Source organism: Lithobates pipiens, unplaced genomic scaffold (assembly GCF_037356315.1).
Source record: "Lithobates pipiens isolate NorthernLeopardFrog02 unplaced genomic scaffold, aLitPip1_a1.2 Scaffold_23, whole genome shotgun sequence".
Taxonomy (NCBI): Eukaryota; Metazoa; Chordata; class Amphibia; order Anura; family Ranidae; genus Lithobates; species Lithobates pipiens.
The window spans coordinates 118219585-118239121 of record NW_027507785.1 but is presented as its reverse complement, the minus strand read 5'-3'; the positions used below and the strand labels follow the sequence as shown (position 1 = coordinate 118239121).

Sequence of the window (19537 nt, the reverse complement as noted above, 5' to 3'; positions counted from 1 at the left end):
TCAAGATAAAACTACCAGGAGGTGGCAGAGCTTCCACCATCAAAGTAGCCCATGGTTCAGGTGTACAAGTGAGGCTTGGAGGACGCTTTACACCTGGCAGCTTTTTTTTTAGGAGTGTAAATAGGCTGCCATTGCTTTTGCTCATGATCTCACATGAGAGATTTAAAGTGCATTTCCCTAAGTGCTTTAATACTCAACATTAAGATTCACATTATATTCAATAGTTGTCGCTGGAAGTTTGGAAACGTCATGAGTTTATTTGGGGCAGGCTCACTGGTTTTAGGGATTTTGACCTGTTTTGTTAACTAAGCCTGTAAATGTTGTGGCGTTTAAAAAAAAATAAAAATGTAAGTATTATTTTTCTTCAATCGCGTTGGAATTCTGCGATGTGACCAGATTGGATGCATGTAGGATTTGGCTGAGCTCCTTTTCAAATGGAGGTACCCCTGAGATCCAGGTTGACAAGTTTAAAAAATTTACATTAGTGCCAAATTTGTTGAGATAAGAAATTAGCTCATGGATTATTTCTTTATGGCCTTAGATCTTTGTTTCTTTTTCCATCTAGTGACTATGAACAACTGCCAGAAGATGTTGCCGTGTCTGCCCACATTGCTGATGTTGAGGAGAGAAGTGGGTTTACAGTATACTATGTAAGGAGCTCCGTTTCTTGGTTTGTACATATAATATGGTATCTGACTGGTAAAGTGGTTGCAAACTTCAGACATGAAATATGAACCAAGCATATCCCTCTATAGTGTGTACTTGTCTCAATTAAGAGCAATATGTGTCATTTCTCTCTGCTGCTTGATTCCTCTGCTATCAGCAAGAGTCACTTCTCACAAGTTTTCCAGGAGAAAAAGGGTGACAGCAGAGGGACCTCCAGCACACGGCCTGTGATGGGCAGCCTCAGCTCTGTTTCTTTCCTCCAATCAGCTCCCAGAGTTCTCCTCATTGAGCTCTGCAGAGTGTAATTCCAGCTCTTCTCACCCTTTTTTCTGACAGCTCAGACACGCTTTATAAATTCAGGACTTTGAACAGCTGCAGATGAAAGAATTGAAGAAAATGAATATTGGTTGCACGCCATGGAAGGAAGAAATTATGTAGAATAGTAACTTTATTGGCAAAGTGCCAAAGGACGTAGACAGGACGTTACAGGAACATTGATAGACCGGTTTCACACGAATAACACGTTGTGAACAAGCACAAGTTATTCATTATTCTTTTCATGGTGTGCGACCAATTTTTATTTTCTTCAATTGCTACTGACGGTGGTGAGCCGGGGCCAGCACCCACGTGGAAACCTTTATCCACAGTCTGAGAATCCCCTGAGACTAATCACTTCACTGGGTATATGTAAGGGTTTACAACCACTTTAAAACAGTGCCTGTCAGTTAATTACCACATTTTTGTTTTTCCCTAACATACCATCAAGAACCATCAAGAAACAATTTGCAGAACATCTCCAAATGTTGTGTTTTATGTAGCAAAAGTGGGCTAGCAAGAACATTTATGTTCCCACAGCAGCCAGTAGTTTACTCGCGCACCCCCTAATTGAAATATGACCCACCCCTTCCTGTCAAGGCCACACCCCTTGCTGTTTAAGATCCGCCCTGAAATTTTCCAGTGGGGACACTAGTTCTGAGGGCCTGTGTGTGTGGGGGGGGGGGGGCAATGGATTCCCTTATTTTGCATAGATTTCTCTCACTTCCTGTTTGGCTATGGGGCAGGAAATGAAGGAAAATCCCTGCAATGGAACAGGGATGGTAAAAAATAAACTGACAGGGGCTATAACCCTCCCTTACTCTTTCCAAAATGAAAAAAAAAAAGTCCAGGATGGTCCAGGATGATAGGACAGTCAAAATTAGAAGCACCCCCCCCCCCCCCCCACAGTTGTGGATTGCCGGTCGTCCACATACCAGAAGCAGCGCACCTGCTTTATGGGGGAGCTAGACTAATCCGCCCCATAAGGCCGACGCTACACTAACAGCGCAAGTCGGCGGGGACTCTTTCCATGCTGCCCCCCCTGCAAAGTGCTGCCCTAGGCCACGTTGACAGCAGCCAGTCAATTTCAGAATGTAATTTCTGAACTGAAGGGTTGAAACTGAAACAAGGATTTGAACTGGTTGCTATGGTTCACAAAATTTATTTTTTTTGTTAGACCACTTTCATACATGGACATAGTTAAAGCGTGTACTCTGAAGACTGGTCTCCAAGGGTAATTAATGTTCCTACACCAGATACTGGTCACTGAGAGATTAATGTATATACAGTGCATGTGAGATTGGTCACTGGAGGTTGACCACTTAGTGGTCAATGCACAAACACTGGAACACTGTAAGTTGGTCACTGATGTCTTAATGTATATACATTGGAGACTGGTTACTTAGGGTAATGCACACACACACAGAGGACACTGTTCACTGAGGGTTTAATGCTCATAATGGGTCACAGAGAGGTTAATGCTTATATTACGTGCCTGATAGCAGAGCCTGAAATGATGAGGAAGACCTCTCTTACAACTCTGACTCTAGGCCCCTGGCAGTGTGAACAGAAGGCGCAGAGGTGCAGAGTGGCACGAGTGTCTGTAGTGTAAAAAATATGCCAGCGCCAACTGTGTTGTTAGAAGAGAATATACAATCAACACGGGGGAAGGATTAAAACAAACAGCTGCCACTAATAATCTATATAAAATTTACCACTGAATTGAAAGGAGATAAGCAGTGCTAGCCTGTAATCCCAACCTCAGTCTTCACAATATACATGCACAGTATATTATAAAAATTATATCATTGTTATTACAAGGGCGCAAAATCATATTCAAAACTAAATATGAATAAAATTATCACTAACAAAATCCGTATATATAAATTCCTTACAATGTTTAAATTCATAATTCCTGGTGCATATACTTAAGGCAACTTTGTCAGTAAAAAAAATATACTCCAGAAGGTCTACTGGTGAAAAAGAGAGTGAATGCTTTAATCTCCTCCACTGCCTGTGTCTTGTGTCACCAAGTGCTGCTCTCCAGCTGAAGTATTTTGGGAACCTGACATTTTTGGGAGTGTCAATCACCTTGCTAACCCCCTGCCCCCCTCACATTTAGTGCCCCCCCCCCCCTTTCTCAATGCTATGTAAGTCAATAAGATTGAAAGCTTTTGGAGCTTTTGGTAAGTGAGGTGTGTCTGTTGGACAAGGTTTAAGAAAAGACCAAAGGGAGTCTATTGGGACTGGGATCACAATGGTAGAGCACACTGTGATCAGACAATCCCCCCCCCAAAAAAAACAAAAAAAACTTTAATACTATAAATATACAATAAAATATGCTAAATAGTACCATAACTGTATATAACTGTATATAGTTCATATACTTCAACATGAAGGTGTTTTCTTTGTTTCTGCAGACATTTGTCATTGAGGTTAAAACAAAAGGAGGCAGTAAGTATTTTATATACAGAAGATACAGCCAGTTCTTTACTCTGCACGCTAAGCTAGAGCAGAACTATGGACCAGAGAATGGAGTTACACCATACATTTGCTCCCTACCCCCTTTGCCAGGTATGTGGCTGTAGTGTTAGTGATCTGAGAAATGAAATTCTCCTTTCTCAAGAGATATGACTGAACATTTTTGTGTCTCTTGTGGCTCCTCTGTTTTTAATGTCAAGGGACATGAACTCCTCTGCAGCCCAATTTAACTTGTATTTGACAGTATGATGATCAGTTACCGTACTTTTTTTGTCCTTAACATCTGTCTGTGTCCTTTGTCTTCTAGCGAAGATTTTTGTTGGAAACAAGAAGGATATTGCTGAGGGTCGCATCCCCCTTCTAAATGCATACATGAAGGTATGGTTGGCACACACCATAATTTATAATTTAGTTACAGTATCACTTATACAGTAGTACATACCTTTCATATCTCAGTCACAGGTGAAATAATTGTGTTAGTTCTTTTAAAATGTTTCACTCATTGCCACTCTCATTGTCACGTACCTGCTGGATGAGCCTGATGTGCAGTGGGAAGGCTTCATGTACAGCCCCGGCTCAAGGGCCACCGGTTTTGCAACAGTGACTGCAAGAGGCTGGGTCATCTTCGGTGTAGCCGATGTGTCACCAGGATAGACCAGCAGGTTGAATGGGAGGTGTTGTCAGTTCAGCTGATGCAGCAGGAAACAGGAACAGGAAGCAGGCTGGTAGGTGCAGAGCTAACAAGACACTTAATGCGTAGTCAGAACAGCTGGGTTTGGTAACAGACGATCAGATGCAGATATGGAGGACAGGCAGAGAATGGTCAGGATGCAAGCATAGTTTGGGAACAGGATATCAAGCAGTAAAGTGGTAATCGTAGTCAACAAGGCAAACCAGGGTCAGGGTAACAGAGAGCAAACATAGAGTGAGCCGGGTCAACACAGGAAATAGAATCTGGATCTCAGGAACAGGTTTCACAGGTACAAGCTGCAGATCAGACAGCAAAGTCTCTGCGCAGCTGGGGGGTTTAAATAGGAAGTCTTGGCACCAGTCTCTGCAATTACTGTGTGCTCATGTTAACCCCTAGGTAACCACTGTGCCGGGTGGTGAATCCATGGCATTCATGTTCCTATCTTAGATGATTGCAGCTACTCTTAGGAAAATCTGTTCTGTATCAACAATCTTTACCCCATTGCATCTTTCATAACCTTTATAAAATGTAGTTGCCCACCTTTGGTTCAACCCCCAAACTTTTTTTTTTACAGTGCAGTGCTTAGAATATTATCCCTTATGCCACGTACACACGTAGCGGACTATCCGGCGGACTTCCCGACGGACTGTCCGCCGGACTTTCCGAACGGGCTACTTGCCCACACACAGCACTTTTTCAGCGGACAAATACGGCGTACTAAGTCCGCCAGACTATCCGCCGTACTTTTGAAATGAACGGACTCGCCCACACACGCGGAGGAAAGTCCGCTCATTTTGAGCACGTCTCCAGGTAGGCAGGGCCCGCGAAGGAGACATCTCTGGCCCCGCCACCTGGTATGGAGTTAAAGGGGAACCCCAACGCCGAAAAAATCGGCGTGGGGGTCCCCCCCAGGTCCACATCAGACCCTTGTCCGAGCACGCTACCCGGCCTGCCAGTAAAGGGGGGGACGAGCGAGCGCCCCCCCCCCCCTCCTGAGCCGTACCAGGCCGCATGCCCTCAACATGGGGGGTGCCTTGGGGAAGGGGGACGCGCGGCCCCCCCACCCCAAAGCACCTTGTTCCCATGTTGATGAAGACAAGGGCCTCTTCCCGACAACCCTGGCCGTTGGTTGTTGGGGTTTGCGAGCGGGGGGCTTATCGGAATCAATAAGGGGACCCCCGGATGCCGGCCCCCCACCCTATGTGAATGAGTATGGGGTACAATGTACCCCTACCCATTCACCTGTGGAAAAAAAGTAAAAAAAAACACAACACACAAGGGTTAAAATAGTTTATTGCACAGCTCCGGGGGTCTTCCGTCTTTGGGGGTCTTCTCGCCGGACTCCTCCGCTATCTTCTGCTAGATCTTTTGCTAGCGGAGGAACCCGGCTTTCTTCTTCGCCACTGCCCTCTTCATCCGGTCTTGTCCCCCTCTTCGGTTCTTCTTGCAGGGCCACCGTGCCCTCTTCTAGCTCTTTTACAGGCGGTGGCCCGGTCTTCTGTTGCTGCTGTTGCCGCCTTGTGTTCTTCTCTTCTTCTGTTCTTCTCTTCAGATGTTGCCTCGTCACTCTCTCTGCTCACAATGACGGAGACAAGGCGCGCGGCGACTTATATAGGGACATCACCGGATGATGTCCCGCCTATTATGATGTCACAGTCCCAGCATCCTCTGGGACTGTGACACCATAATGGGCAGGGGACATCATCTGTGATGTCCCTATATAAGTCGCCGCACGTTGCGTCCGTGCCATTGTGAGCGGAGGATGCAACGAGGCAACATCTGAAGAGAAGAACAGAAGAACAAAAGACGGCGAAAGAGCTAGAAAAAGGTGCGGTGGCCCGGCAAGAAGAACCGAAGAGGGGGACAAGACCCCTGAAGAGGGGGACAAGACCCCCGAAGTCGGAAGAAGAGGGCGGCCGGTGAGGAAGAAAGCCGGGCTCCTCCGCTAGCAAAAGAGCTAGAAGAAGATAGCGGAAGAGTCCGGCGAGAAGACTCCCGAAGACGGAAGACCCCCGGAGCTGTGCAATAAACTATTTTAACCCTTGTGTGTTGTGTTTTTTTTTTTACTTTTTTCCACAGGTGAATGGGTAGGGGTACATTGTACCCCATACTCATTCACATAGGGTGGGGGGCCGGTATCCGGGGGCCCCCTTATTAAAGGGGGCTCCCGGATTCCGATAAGCCCCCCGCCTGCAGACCCCGACAACCAACGGCCAGGGTTGTCGGGAAGAGGCCCTTGTCCTCATCAACATGGGGACAAGGTGCTTTGGGGTGGTGTGGCTCGCTCGCCCCCCCCTTTACTGGCCGGCCGGGTAGCGTGCTCGGACAAGGGTCTGATGTGGACCTGGGAGGGACCCCCACGCCGATTTTTTTCAGCATTGGGGTTCCCCTTTAAGTCCGTGACGAGGCCAGTGACGCCTCCTTCGCTGGCCCTGTCTACCTGCTGCGCTCAAAATGAGTGAACTTTTCTCCGCGCGGGAAAAGTCCGCTCATTTCAAAAGTACGGTGGACTGGCATACCAACGGCCGTATTGTCCGTCGAAATGCAAGTCCGGCGGGAAGATTGGAGTGCAAAAATACTTTCTAAGTCTGCCGTACTTTTGGGTAAAAAAAGTCCGCCGAAGGCTACACACGGGGGGATTGTCCGGCAGACTTGAGTTTGCCGGACTTTTCCACCCGATTGTTTGATCGTGTGTATGCGGCATTAGTCAACATGTGGCCTATCAATGTATTTATACAAGGGTAATACCATACTTTCTTCATATACCAGCATTTTTTATTGCATTACTCTACAATCCAGGATTTTATGTGAAATTACATCGTCTGCATGGCAATGTAGTCTTACTCCAGCTCTTTTTCCCCAACTGTAATCTAGGAGTCATGCTATTCTCACAGGTCAGGTATATAAACCTTACATTTAACAGCATTAAATCTAATCTCCAATTTAAATACTGGTTGGCATTTTATTAAGGTTCTTTTATAATCCTGCTGAGTTGATAGATCTGGCCTAATTCAATATTAGTTTGGCTTATTTTAATATGTATCATTTATAACTAAACCTAAGGGTAATGTGCAAGAACAACAGACTCAGGATTAATTCAAGTATGGCAAGCTGTCAGGGATGGCTTGCATTTGAAATGTTCTTTCCACACATTTACCACACGTTCGCATTGCAACAGGATTGCAGAAATAACGATGAACACAAGTGTACACGGCTCCATAAAATCCAATTCAAAATCCAATCACTGCATTCCACATCCATCAAAAATGTCAGAAGCACAATACAACTCCCCATACACACTAACCCTTTCCTTTCTGTCATTAAACTGGATCATACAAATGTCATTAAAAGGGAATCCAGCCCGATATTCAAATTTAAACCTAAAACAGAGCTAAAGTCCCCTATATTCATATCTGCTTCAGTAATGCATCAAGGGTGTGCCTCTTCGCCTGGTGTCCACATCTCGCCTGGTCTCTCTTTGGGTTTGGTATCTTTGACCATCTTAATGGCCAGGATGACATAGCTCTCACACATGTGCACAGGAAGTTAAATCGTCTAGACACCAAGGCATGCTGGGATTGTACACTGAGCTGCACATGTACAACTCAGGGTACAATCTTCAGAAATTTGGTAGCAGGCAGGTAGGAATATTCTGCAATAATATCATACCTGCTAACAGATGTTTTGTTTTCTACACAAAGTTCTATTTAAGCCTTTTTTTAAACTGATCTTGATAGTTAGACGTGACCCATTCTCCAGAACCCCTTCTAATTCACTATTATTCATTTTCTATCTCTTGCCAATTAATTTTCATTCAAAAATCAAATTTACTTTAATTTTTTTTGTTCAAATCAGCTCTATGTCTACAAAATTAAATAGTTAACAGAGAAGCTAGAAGTAGCCTATTCATTTGTGAGCCTATCTTCTTTAGTGCATGGGAGATATATGTGATCTGGTCCTGTTGATTTATCCAGCCTAAAATGGACGTACATGTTGAATATCAAAAACTTTTTTTTACTCCTATAGTAGGGTAGATTACAACCCTCGCCAGGTGTTTGTTACTGCCTGTGGCCCCACTTGGTAGAATTGCCATTTCTATTTGTTTTGGTGACCACTGTCATAGGTGGTAATGGAAAATAAAAAAAATCAATTAACAGCAGAACAGAGATGAAGCCACTTGTTCTGGTGACATCTGTATATTTTATGCATTACAGGTACTTATAGCGTGCCATCAATTTATGCAGTGCTTTACATATATATTGTGCATTCACATCAGTCCCTTCCCCAAGGAGCTTTCTATCTAGGGTCCCTAACTCACACATACTAGGGCCAATTTAGAGAGGAGCCAATTAATCTACCAGCATGTCTTTGGAGTGTGGAAGGAAACCCATACAGGCACAGGGAGAACATGCAAACTCCAGGTAAGTAGTGCCAGGGTTAGGATTTGAACCGATGACCGTAGCACTGCTAGGAAGTGCTTACCACTGGGCTGCCCAGTCTAAAAGAGGAATTCCCCTCACTGCGTAGAGATTTCCTCTCACTTCCTGTTGTGTATCTAGGACAGTAGATAAATAAGTTGGCGGTGGATTTAATTCTTTGCTATTCTATCAAATAAATAATCCAAACCTTTAACCACTTCAATACAGGGCACTTTCGCACCCTTCCTTCCCAGCCCAATTTTCAGCTTTCAGCGCTCTAGCGCTTTCAGTGACAATTGCGCAGTCATGCTACACTGTACCCAAATGAAATTTTTATCATTTTGTTTGCACAAATAGAGCTTTATTTTGGTGGTATTTATTCACGACTCCGTTTTTTATTTTTTGCGATATAAGCGCAAAAAAGCGTAAATGTGGGAAAAAAAACAATATTTTCTTTTTTCTATTTTAAAAGAAATCCAATAAAATCAAATTTTGTCATAAATTTAAGCTAAAATGTATTCTGCTACATGTTTTTGGTAAAAAAAATTCCGTTAAGTGTATAATAATTGGTTTGTGTGATCACGGACATATGTACGCAAATGATCATGTACATATGTGTGCAGGTGATCACGTACATATGTGTGCAGATAATCATTGGGACATGTGATTTTAGTGGGACATATGTGGGGGACATGTGTTTTTATTATTAGGGACATGTGTTTTTATTATTTGGGGACATGTATGTTTTGGGGACATGTGTGGGGACATTGTGTTTATACTGTGTGGTGTGTTTACTGTGTGGTGATTTGTGTGTACACTAGACTGATGATCAGTGAGTAAAAAGCTGTAAAAAACAGCTCATACTCACTGATCATCAGCCGGCTGCAGCGATCCGCTCTCCTCTCCTCAGCGATGACTTATGTGTGAGGAGAGGAGGAGCCGATTGCCTAGCAACCGGCTGTTTGTTTACATCACATGACGGCCGCGATTGGACATGGCCAAGCCCTCCTGCCGATCTGAGATGCGCCGTGTCCGGGTGACACGGGAGCATCGGGAACGTCCTATCAGGAGTAGACGGCTCCCACCCGGCCGTATATGTGCATTGGCCGGGTGGGAAGTGGTTAAAGAGTTAGGTGACCCAAAACTGATGTTATAAACCCTAGGAAATGTTGGAAGATGAAAGATGTTGGTAAATCAAACATCTAATGGTTTCTTATATCTTTTTGGGAGTTTGATGGGAAAATGATTGTGCTTAACCACTTGCTACCCTCCCACCATCAAATGACGGGGTGGTGCGGCCCTCGCTGTGGGTGGACGTCATATGACGGTGCCTGGGATATCTGCTCTCGCGTGCCCCTGGAGGTGCGCAGTGCAGCGATCGCGGCTGCCCCCTGTTGCTTTGACACCGCGCGACCCCAATCTCTGTAAAGAGCCACGGCTCTTTAACCACGTGATCGGATGTGTCCAATCAAAGCCGGTCACCTGTAAACACAGAGATGCCAGTAATCTGCTCTCCTTGCCACTGACAGAGTGTGAGGAGAGGAGAGCCGATCAGCAGCATCTCCTCACAGAGGACATCTAGGCATGTAATCAGGGCACTGATAATCAGTGCCATGATTATAATAAAGTGCCCACAGTGCCAGCAGTGCCCCGACCAGTGCCAGCAGTAAGTGTCCACCAGTGCCAGCAAACAGTGCCCACCAGTGCCAGCAAACAGTGCCCACAAGTGTAAGCAATCAGTACCCATTAGTGATGCCAGTCAGTGCTGGCTATCACTACTGCCCATCAATTGCTTTCACTGATGCCCATCAATGCCACCCATCAATGCCCATCAGTGCCGCCTATCCATGTCGCCTATCTGTGCCCACTAGTGCTGCCTATCTGTGCCTATCAGTACCACTCACCAGTGCCCACCAGTGCCATCCATCAGTGCCCCCAGTGCTGTCTATCAGTGCTCATCAGTGCCACCTATCATTGCCCATAAGTGTGGCATATTCGTGCCTCCTCATCAGTGCCACCTATTTAGTGCCCAACAGTGCAGCCTATCAGTGCCCATCAGTGCCGCCTCATCAGCACCCATCAGTGAAGGAGAATTTTTTTTTGGAAAAAATAAAAAACCCAGAAGTGATTAAATACCACCAAAAGAAAGTTCTATTTGTGTGAAGAAAATGATAAACATTTTACACGGTTACAGTGTAGCACGACCGGACCGCGCAATTGTCATTCAAAGTGTGACAGCGCTGAAAGATGAAAAATGGCTTGGACAAGAAGGGGGTGTAGGTGCCCAGTATTGAAGTAGTTAAGTTCACAAACCATGTTATAAAGAATGCCGCTGGAGGAATGGAAACACCGAAAGGAATTCTAAAAGCTCCAAGGTGGATGGAAAGAGAACCAGGAAATATAGCAGTGAGAATTCTGAGGCTGGGTTCACATATGAGCCACATGCGGCTTACAGCAGGGGTGCAGTACATCCTGGTTCACCATTTCAGGTCTGATTTCAGACTGAATTTTGGGCTGAATTGGGACCTGAAATGGATCAAAAGACGTACGCACAGCGTTTTTGTGCAAAACGCACCGAACCTGCTGGGGAGATATGTGAACCGGCTCCATAGAGACCCAGTCAAAATCTCCTGCTATTGCAAATTGGATGCATGGAACCCATATCCAATTCGCAATGGTGTGAACCCAGCCTCAAGAGATACATTCAGTCAGTGGGTGGCTTAGCTTGCCAGAAACCTACAACGGTAATAACCCTTTTGAGTGGAATGCCCCTTTCATCAATAGAAACTGTACCTATTCTTAAAAAAAGGAACATTCCCTTACAAAGGAAGCAGACTGTTCCCCCCGCAAGGAAATTTTCTCCAGAGTTTAGTAAATGGGGTGAAGCTCTGCTGACTTCCATCGTCCAATTATCATCCAACTCTGTCTGAGCAAAATAATGTTTTTTCCGATTTCCTTGCATGTGATTGGGTATTGTTTGCAAAGTAAAACTTTACCACGTTTCCTAGGTTCTGATGCAATTCCATTGCAATGATCAACCTATTTGCCTTCGGCAAGTCAATCCATTAGCTACATCTGTCAACAAATCATTTGAAACTGGCAACACCTGTGTGAGGCACATGAAAAAATAATTTAATGGCTCAGTTTCGCTTTGCCCTTTAAAATTTAATTTCTTCATTTAGTCCTATATTTTTTAACTAAGCTTACATAATTGTAAAACTTAATATAGTATTTAATATCATATAATTAGCACTTTGTATATTTTCAGAAATTCATATGACATTTCTAAAATTTCCTTTATACATTTTAGTACTGTTAGGTATTAAGAATTCAAATGCTCTGCTTTTGTGAATTGGTTTCTTATGTGCTTGTCCTTGTGTTAAACAATGCCCTTAGTTTCCAATCACACATACCGACAGTTGTAAAACTTGCTGTGCTCAGAAAATCTCGCTTGAAAGTGCAGAAATTTGAACCTCAGTTAGAACAATGTCACAGGTGCAGTAAGTTAAAAACGAATGACAAATCTGAGGAAGAGCCGGATGTTCAATGACTGGACTGAGCAGAACAGTCTGATGGAGGAACTTTCAGGAAAATTACAAATCTGTGCTAACATTCCAGGGAGATCTCAGTGCTCAGCAATATTATTCTTTTTCAGAGATCCTGTGACACTGACCATTAAACAGTAGTCCTTGAGTTTCTCTTGATTGACTAGGCCTGAAAAGAGTACAGGCAGTCCCCGGGTTACAAACAAGATAGGGTCTGGTTTGTTCTTAAGTTGAATTTGTATATAAATTGCAACAGGTACATTTTTTAAGTGTAACTCCAGCCAAAAAATATTTTTTTACGTTTTTTTAGCATCAGGAAGGATTAATACCCCTATAATGTTTGTTTTGCTGTCTGTGCCTCTGATCATAAGATTTCACCTCACTTTCTGTCCATGTGAAAATTGGATTTTGAAAAATCCGGGTTGTTGTGGAAGCATGGTTTGGTGATAAAGCTTCAGTGGAGACACCTTTTTTCCTATGATAATTCTTCAGGAGTGAATTTCCCTTCCTATGGGTAGAAAAATAGGTGATTGAGCCATGGTTTACCCCTTCCCCCTACAAAGGCAGCCAGATGGGGTTGTACAAATCGCATGACCACAATACTTGGTGCTCCTGACGTGTTCTTCTGTAACTCCCTTGAATGGGACTCTTTGAAGTGAATAGGGCCATGCTGCAACTGCAAGCCAGGCTTGTGGTTGGGATGCAATATTTCTATTCAAAACCCCTGTTCAGCTGCCTAGAAATTAAAAAAAAGGCATTCAGGGGGTGGCAGTATCGTCTCATGATTGCTTGTGAGCCACTGCTGTGCCGCTCTCGGATCCACTGTGGATCACTTTTCAGAAAACAACACAGGTGTAAACAAGCCCTTACAGATTTCACAGAATGAAAGGTAGCAACAGGGGAAGAAGTCTGAGCGGTTTCAGATGTATGTATGTATATACAGCCAAGAATATAAATACTTTGAAGCATGGAGATTTACATGTATGTGTCATGTATGGGCCAGGATATTGTTACATAGTTACATAGTAAGTGAAGTTGAAAAAAGACACAAGTCCATCAAGTCCAACCTATGTGTGTGCTTTTATGTTAGCATTACATTGTATATCCCAGTTTGTTGTGGTCGTTCAGGTGCTTATCTAATAGTTTTTTTAAATTATCGATGCTCCCCGCTGAAACCACTGCCTGTGGAAGAGAATTCCACATCCTTACCACTCTTAGCCCTTGTACACACGGTCGGAGATTCCGTCAGCATGTGTCCGATCGGACCGCTTTGTCAGATATTCCGACTGTGTGTGGTCTCCATCGGACTGTTTCCGTCGGAGTATCCGACGGACCAAGTTTTCCAACTTGTTGGTAAAATTTTCCGACAAAATGCTCCGATCGGACATACTCTGATCATGTGTAGAGAATTCCGATCGGACAAAGTGCCACGCATGCTCAGATCAAATTCCTATATCAAAGCTATTGGCTACTAGCCTGAACATAGTCCCATCGTAACGAAATAACGTTATCACGTCGGATTTTCCGCCAACTTCGTCTGACCGTGTGTATACAACAGTTACGGACAAAATCCGTTGGACAAAATCCGTCGGACAAAATCCGACGGATTTGGTTGTCGGCATCTCCGACCGTGTGTACAAGGGCTAATAGTAAAGAACTGTCTACGTAGTTTAAGGTTAAACCGCTTCTCTTCTAATTTTAGTGAATGGCCGTGTGTCTTTTTGAATTCCCTTTCACTGAAAAGTTTTATCCCTATTGAGGGGTCACCAGTACGGTATTTGTACATTGAAATCATATCCCCCCTCAAGCGTCTCTTCTCCAGAGAGAATAAGTTCAGTGCTCGTAACCTTTCCTTATAACTAATATCCTCCAGACCCTTTATTAGCTTTGTTTTCCTTCTCTGGACTCGCTCCATTTCCAGCACATCCTTCCTGAGGACCAGTGCCCAGAACTGGACAGCATACTCTAGGTGTGACCGGACCAGAGTCTTGTAAAGTGGGAGAATTATCGTTTTATCTTTGGAGTTAATCCCCTTTTTAATGCATGCCAATATTCTATTTGCTTTGCTTGCAGCAGCTTCCCATTGCATGCCATTGTCGTTCTCCACTCGATCTATCACAGTGCCAGGCTCCGTTCTCTGTGAGCGATGTGACGTGCAGGGGCGGAGCACCGTGCCAAATTCAAAAAGTGAAACACACACAATACATGCAGTACACCGTAATCTTACAGATTGCATTACTGTATCAAATAATTTCACATTCCTTTTTTCGCTAGTGTTTTTTCCAGTGCCTTGCATGCAGTTTTATATTATAAATACTGTTATTTCTGCCTTGAAACTGGAGATTGTCCATAGCAACCAAAACTGTCCCTTTACATCAAAAGCAGTTTTAGACCAGCTAGAAAACAGCGATAAATTAAAATCACTTGCAGAGCGATAGTGATTTTTGGGGAAATTCGTCATCAAGCACTGAAAGTAATGACAGCGACAATTCTGCAACTGAGCAAATTTAAGTGTTTTTGATTTGATTACATTATTGAATCATTTTTATTATTATTATATTTTTATTTGTTATAATTATTTATAGTTATTTATTATATTATAATTTATGATTTCATGTTTCAAACTTTATCATACCCGGGATGTCTACTAGACTCTTGTTTGGACAGATTTAAGAGTGTTATTCCTAAGAATTACAGGCCTACAATATAAAATGCAAAATTTCCATGCAAAACATTGTACCGCTTTGAGCATCAAAAATCGGAAATAATCGTACCACCAGGGAGATTAAGGACCCTCGGGTGCAAGCCATCTGTTCCCGGCAACTTATTAATGTTAAGTTTTCAAGTCTATTTCTAATTCTATCCACTGTTAGCCATGAGGGTGCTTCCTGCGTCGTGTCATGAGAAAAAACATTGCAGTTTTGGTTACTAAAGCCACTTCCCTTGTGAAGACTGAGGAGAAGAATAAATGCAATACCTCCGCCATCTCTCCATCCTTAGTAACTAGATTCCCTTCATCAATATTTATGGGACCAATATGATCTGGTCTCCCTTTCTTACTATTTCTATACTTAAAGTATTTCTTGGGATTTTTTTTTACTCTCCTCCACTATGTGCCATCCGTGTTCTATCTTAGCTGCCCTGATTGCACCCTTGTCTTGTTGCATTCTTTGTAAAGTTGGAATGCTGATGAAGATCCCTCAGCCTTGTATTTTTTGAAGGCCTTCTCCTTTGCTTTAATATGCATTTTTACGTTGGAGTTAAGCCACCCAGGACTTTTTATTAGCTCTTTTACATTTATTTCCCATTGGGATGCACTGGTTAACACCTTTATTTAATATGCTCATAAAGCACACCCATTTTTCCTCCTTGTTCTTTGTTTCTGAGATTTTATCTCATTTAGTATCTTCTAGCAAAGATCGTAGTTCAGGGAAGTTGGCTCTTTTGAAATTCAGTGTCTTTGTATTCCCCCTTATGTTTGTGTGATTTATACTGAAACAAATTGACCTGTGATCGATGTTTCCTAAATTGTCCCATATTTTTACATTCGTGATCAGGTCTGTATTGTTGGTAATCAGTAGGTCTAGTGATACTGTTTCTAGTTGGTGCATTTACCATCTGACCCATGAAATTGTCTTGCAAGACATTTAGGAAATGGCGAGCTTTAGATGAATGTGCGGTTCCTTTCACCCAGTTTATGTCTGGATAATTAAAATCCACCATTATAATGACACTTCCCATCCTTGCCGCTAATCCAAATTGTGATAGGAGGTCCACCTCCCCCTCCTACCTCTGGTTAGGGGGCCTATAGCATATGCCCAGTATTACTTTTACCTTAGTTTCCTCCCATTGTAGCTCTACCCATAAGGATTCCCTTGCTCCATTAGTGCTATTGTCTCTCACATTCACTTGTACATCATTTTTGATATACAGGCATACCCCTCCCCCTTTTTTAGCCTCTCTATACCTGCGATATAGGGAATACCCTTGAATGGTTGCCAGCCAATCATGAGAGCTGTTGAACCATGTCTCTTTCTATTTTGATCCAGGAAATAGATGCTGATCCTGGATAATACAGTACGTGAATGATAATGTTACACTTACACATGCACAAACTTAACATATACAGTATATTTTAAAGTCACAGAAGTTCCCTTTCCTTTTCAATCTGTAACTGCTGTAATTTTCTATAAATGCAATGCAATATGGCTACATGGAGTTGTTCTGTACACAGAGTGTGTACTGACCACTCCCCCGAAACATAATTTCCTGCTTGTGTTATTGGCTCACCAATTTTCCAAGAAGTCTCCCTAAGATACAAGTCAGATTTCAGGCATCCCCTGCAAAAAAAATGTAATTTTTGGTGAGATATTCCCTATACGAACAGGTCTAAAGGGATGCAGGCCCAGCAGATTTCCTCATTAGTGCTCTGCAGCTGCCACAACTCACTTATAATTATGAACCCCCCCCCCCCCCATTAGACTCAATGAGCACAGAGATACAGACAAACACACGTAGAATTCTTCACAATAACAAAAGGTAAGAATCTGCAACAAAGGTTGTTATAATCCTTGCAAGTACATACCGTAGATCACCCAAGGGGGAAGGTTTTTTTTTTCTCAACAAAAAATGGAGTTACACTTTAATTCAATATATTTCTAAATTGCCACAAAGGATATCAACCCATTTGGGTGCACCAAATGCCTGTGCAGTGTTACTTATTTAGGGTCCTTTCACACGGGGCGAATCAGTGCTGATCCACCCCGTGGATATCCGCTTGCTCAGCGGGGATCGCCGGAGCGATCTCCGCTGAGCAGGAAGATGACAGGTCTGTCTCTGCACACTGCGCAGGGATGGACCAGTCACAGCGCCGCTCTGCCCTATGGGAGATCGGGTGATGACACACCGCATTGTCCGCCGTCACCCGATCCGATTACGGATGGAAAAATAGCTTTTTTCTCCGTCACACTTTTTCGGATCGGAGTGGGTCGGATGTCAACTGACTTGTCACCACTGACATCCGACTCTCCATAGACCTCTATGGAGCATCCGTTCAGGTCCGCCAGAAAAACTGACAGGCGGACCTGAACGGATCGTCCGCGTGAAAGGGGCCTAAATGTAGCAGTGATATTATTACTGTGCAGAGAGCAAAGCTGTGGGAGGGATCCAGCAGGTTGACCCACTACAGGCCACTTACAGAAAAGTCTTTAATCATCCTGCACAAAGGCAAAGTTTCATATTGGATTACTGCACAGATCTCAATGAAATACACTAAGCACACTAAGGAGGAGATTTACTAAAACTGGAGCACTCAGATCTGGTGCAGTGCATGGTAGCCAATCAGCTTCTAACTTCCTCTTGTTCAATTAAGCTTTGACAAAAAAAAAAAAACATTGAAGCTTATTGCTTTCTATGCAGAACTGCAACAGATTTTGCACTCAACCAGTTTTAGTAAATTTTTCTCATAAGATTTAAGTGAGAACACACGTGCCTCATGCAATATTTGCTTATGTTGACAATATTTGTGCATATGTATGACTTTGCTAACAAAAAAATGTATATTTCAGGGCCTGTTGAGTTCCCCTGTATGGGTTCTGCTAGATGAAGATCTTAGGATATTTTTCTATCAGACAACGTTTGACAGTGAAAGGATCCCACGTGCTTTGCGCAGGTTACGTCCTCCAACTCGGAAAATGTAAGCCTTCTTAAACAAACTCAAGCGTCTATGATTGTTCCTTATAATAAGGAAAATGGAGATTGTTTCTTGAAATATTAATACCTAAACACAGTACAATGGCCATCCACTTTCAGCTTTATTATACTGGCTGTATGAGTGGGTACAACAGGTGTTGATTGTTTGGTAGCCTGCAGTGACTGTACTAGGAAATATAGTTAATGGGGGCCTTGATGATAACTTCATCTACTACAGACATTTTAGCCCTGCACCAATTTCAGGAAAGTATGCAACTTATTCAATAAGTGTCAGAAACCATGAAATCAGACCGAGACAGAAGTACAGTTAAATCACACTTGTTTAATAATAAAAGTAAATAGAACAAACGTAGTCAAAGAGTTGAGGAACCGAACGGAAAGTCAGACAAGCCAAATGTCAGGGAGCCGGAGATGAGTGTGGTAAAACGGCAAGCAGGATCTGGAGCCAGAAGGGATGTCAGCCAAGCAAGTCATTTAACAGTAATGCAGTATATAGTCTCTGTTGTGTTGACTGAGGCGAAGGCAGAGATCCTCTGGGCTGGACAGCTTAAGTAGGCAGGGCTGACAAGCAGGCTATCATTAACAGCTGAGTAACTTCGGAGAGATAGGAGCTGGCAATTAGTCGACAGCTGAGCGGCCAGTTCAGAGAAGGAAGGGCTGAGCCCAGCCCTGACAATAAGGCACTCGAGAGAGTACTTCATAGCATCCAAACAACTTTTAGTTTTCAGAAGCTAGTGAAATTGAAATCTGATTGGTTAGTGCATTTTTACATATAGCCATTTGCCTTATTGAATAGGTTCATGTGTTTGTGAAAAATAAATGGTATCAGTGATGTAGAAATTTAGTAATGGGCACTACCTGCTCAGAAGAAGAGACAACAACTTGCGCTGTACACACCAAAAACTGTTAAAGAAGCTGTGAGTCAAGTCACAGATACAGTGTCGCTAGCACCTGATTTTGAGTTTAGAGAACCTGAAAACACAGATGGTCTTATTTATTGAAATGTCTAGTGTAAAACCAGGTGGTGCAAAGTGAACCTGTACCCGATTTGCTGAAGTGTGAACATAACAGAGGATTTACTTCACCCTAAAGTTCTACTCAACTCTCCCACATGTTTTTCTTTTTCTCCCCTTTTACCAGTACTGCTGGGTTATCTTGAAAATACAGTACATACTGAAGGGAGAGAAAGGTAATTTGGGGGTTCTGGAAATGGGAGGGGAGCTGTACAAGTTAATCTCCTTATACCAATTCACAGACCAGAATACCAAAAAAGAAATGTTGAACTATACCGGTACTAAATTTGATACATAAAAATCAGAAAATATAAAGTAGAATTTCATATAAATTTTAATACAAAAAATAGAGAAAATTTACACAACAAAAAGAAAGAAAATTATTGCACGAAAAAATATCATGTTAAAAGCTAGTACACCCCAGATTCGTATGTACAGTTACTTATGGTGGAGTTCCATTCTAGGGGTACAGGTGGAGGGTTCCTCCACTAGTTTCGCGGAATTTCCGCTTCATTCCGGAGGAGGTCTAAAAATTGGATATACATTAGACAATGCGTACCTATTAATAGTTCATATAGTTATACAATCGTATGAGTATATATAGAGAAACAACAAACATATACAATTATATTTACAAAAAAGGGATTGTAGGAGAAATTTATTACATCAAGAGGTACCTATATATAAAAAAACAGT

The 19537-nt window shown here is 43.0% G+C and overlaps 1 protein-coding gene across 1 annotated transcript in view; it reads left to right on the top strand.

The window, feature by feature from the left end:
• The window catches only part of NCF4 (neutrophil cytosolic factor 4), a 77550-nt gene that overhangs the window by 17071 nt on the left and 40942 nt on the right, over positions 1-19537 (top strand). Inside the window, exons 3-6 of the mRNA XM_077452259.1 lie at positions 566-650; positions 3402-3555; positions 3770-3840; positions 17684-17811. Of these exons, the coding sequence (XP_077308385.1) occupies positions 566-650; positions 3402-3555; positions 3770-3840; positions 17684-17811 (438 nt within the window). The remainder of the gene's footprint in view (positions 1-565; positions 651-3401; positions 3556-3769; positions 3841-17683; positions 17812-19537) is intronic.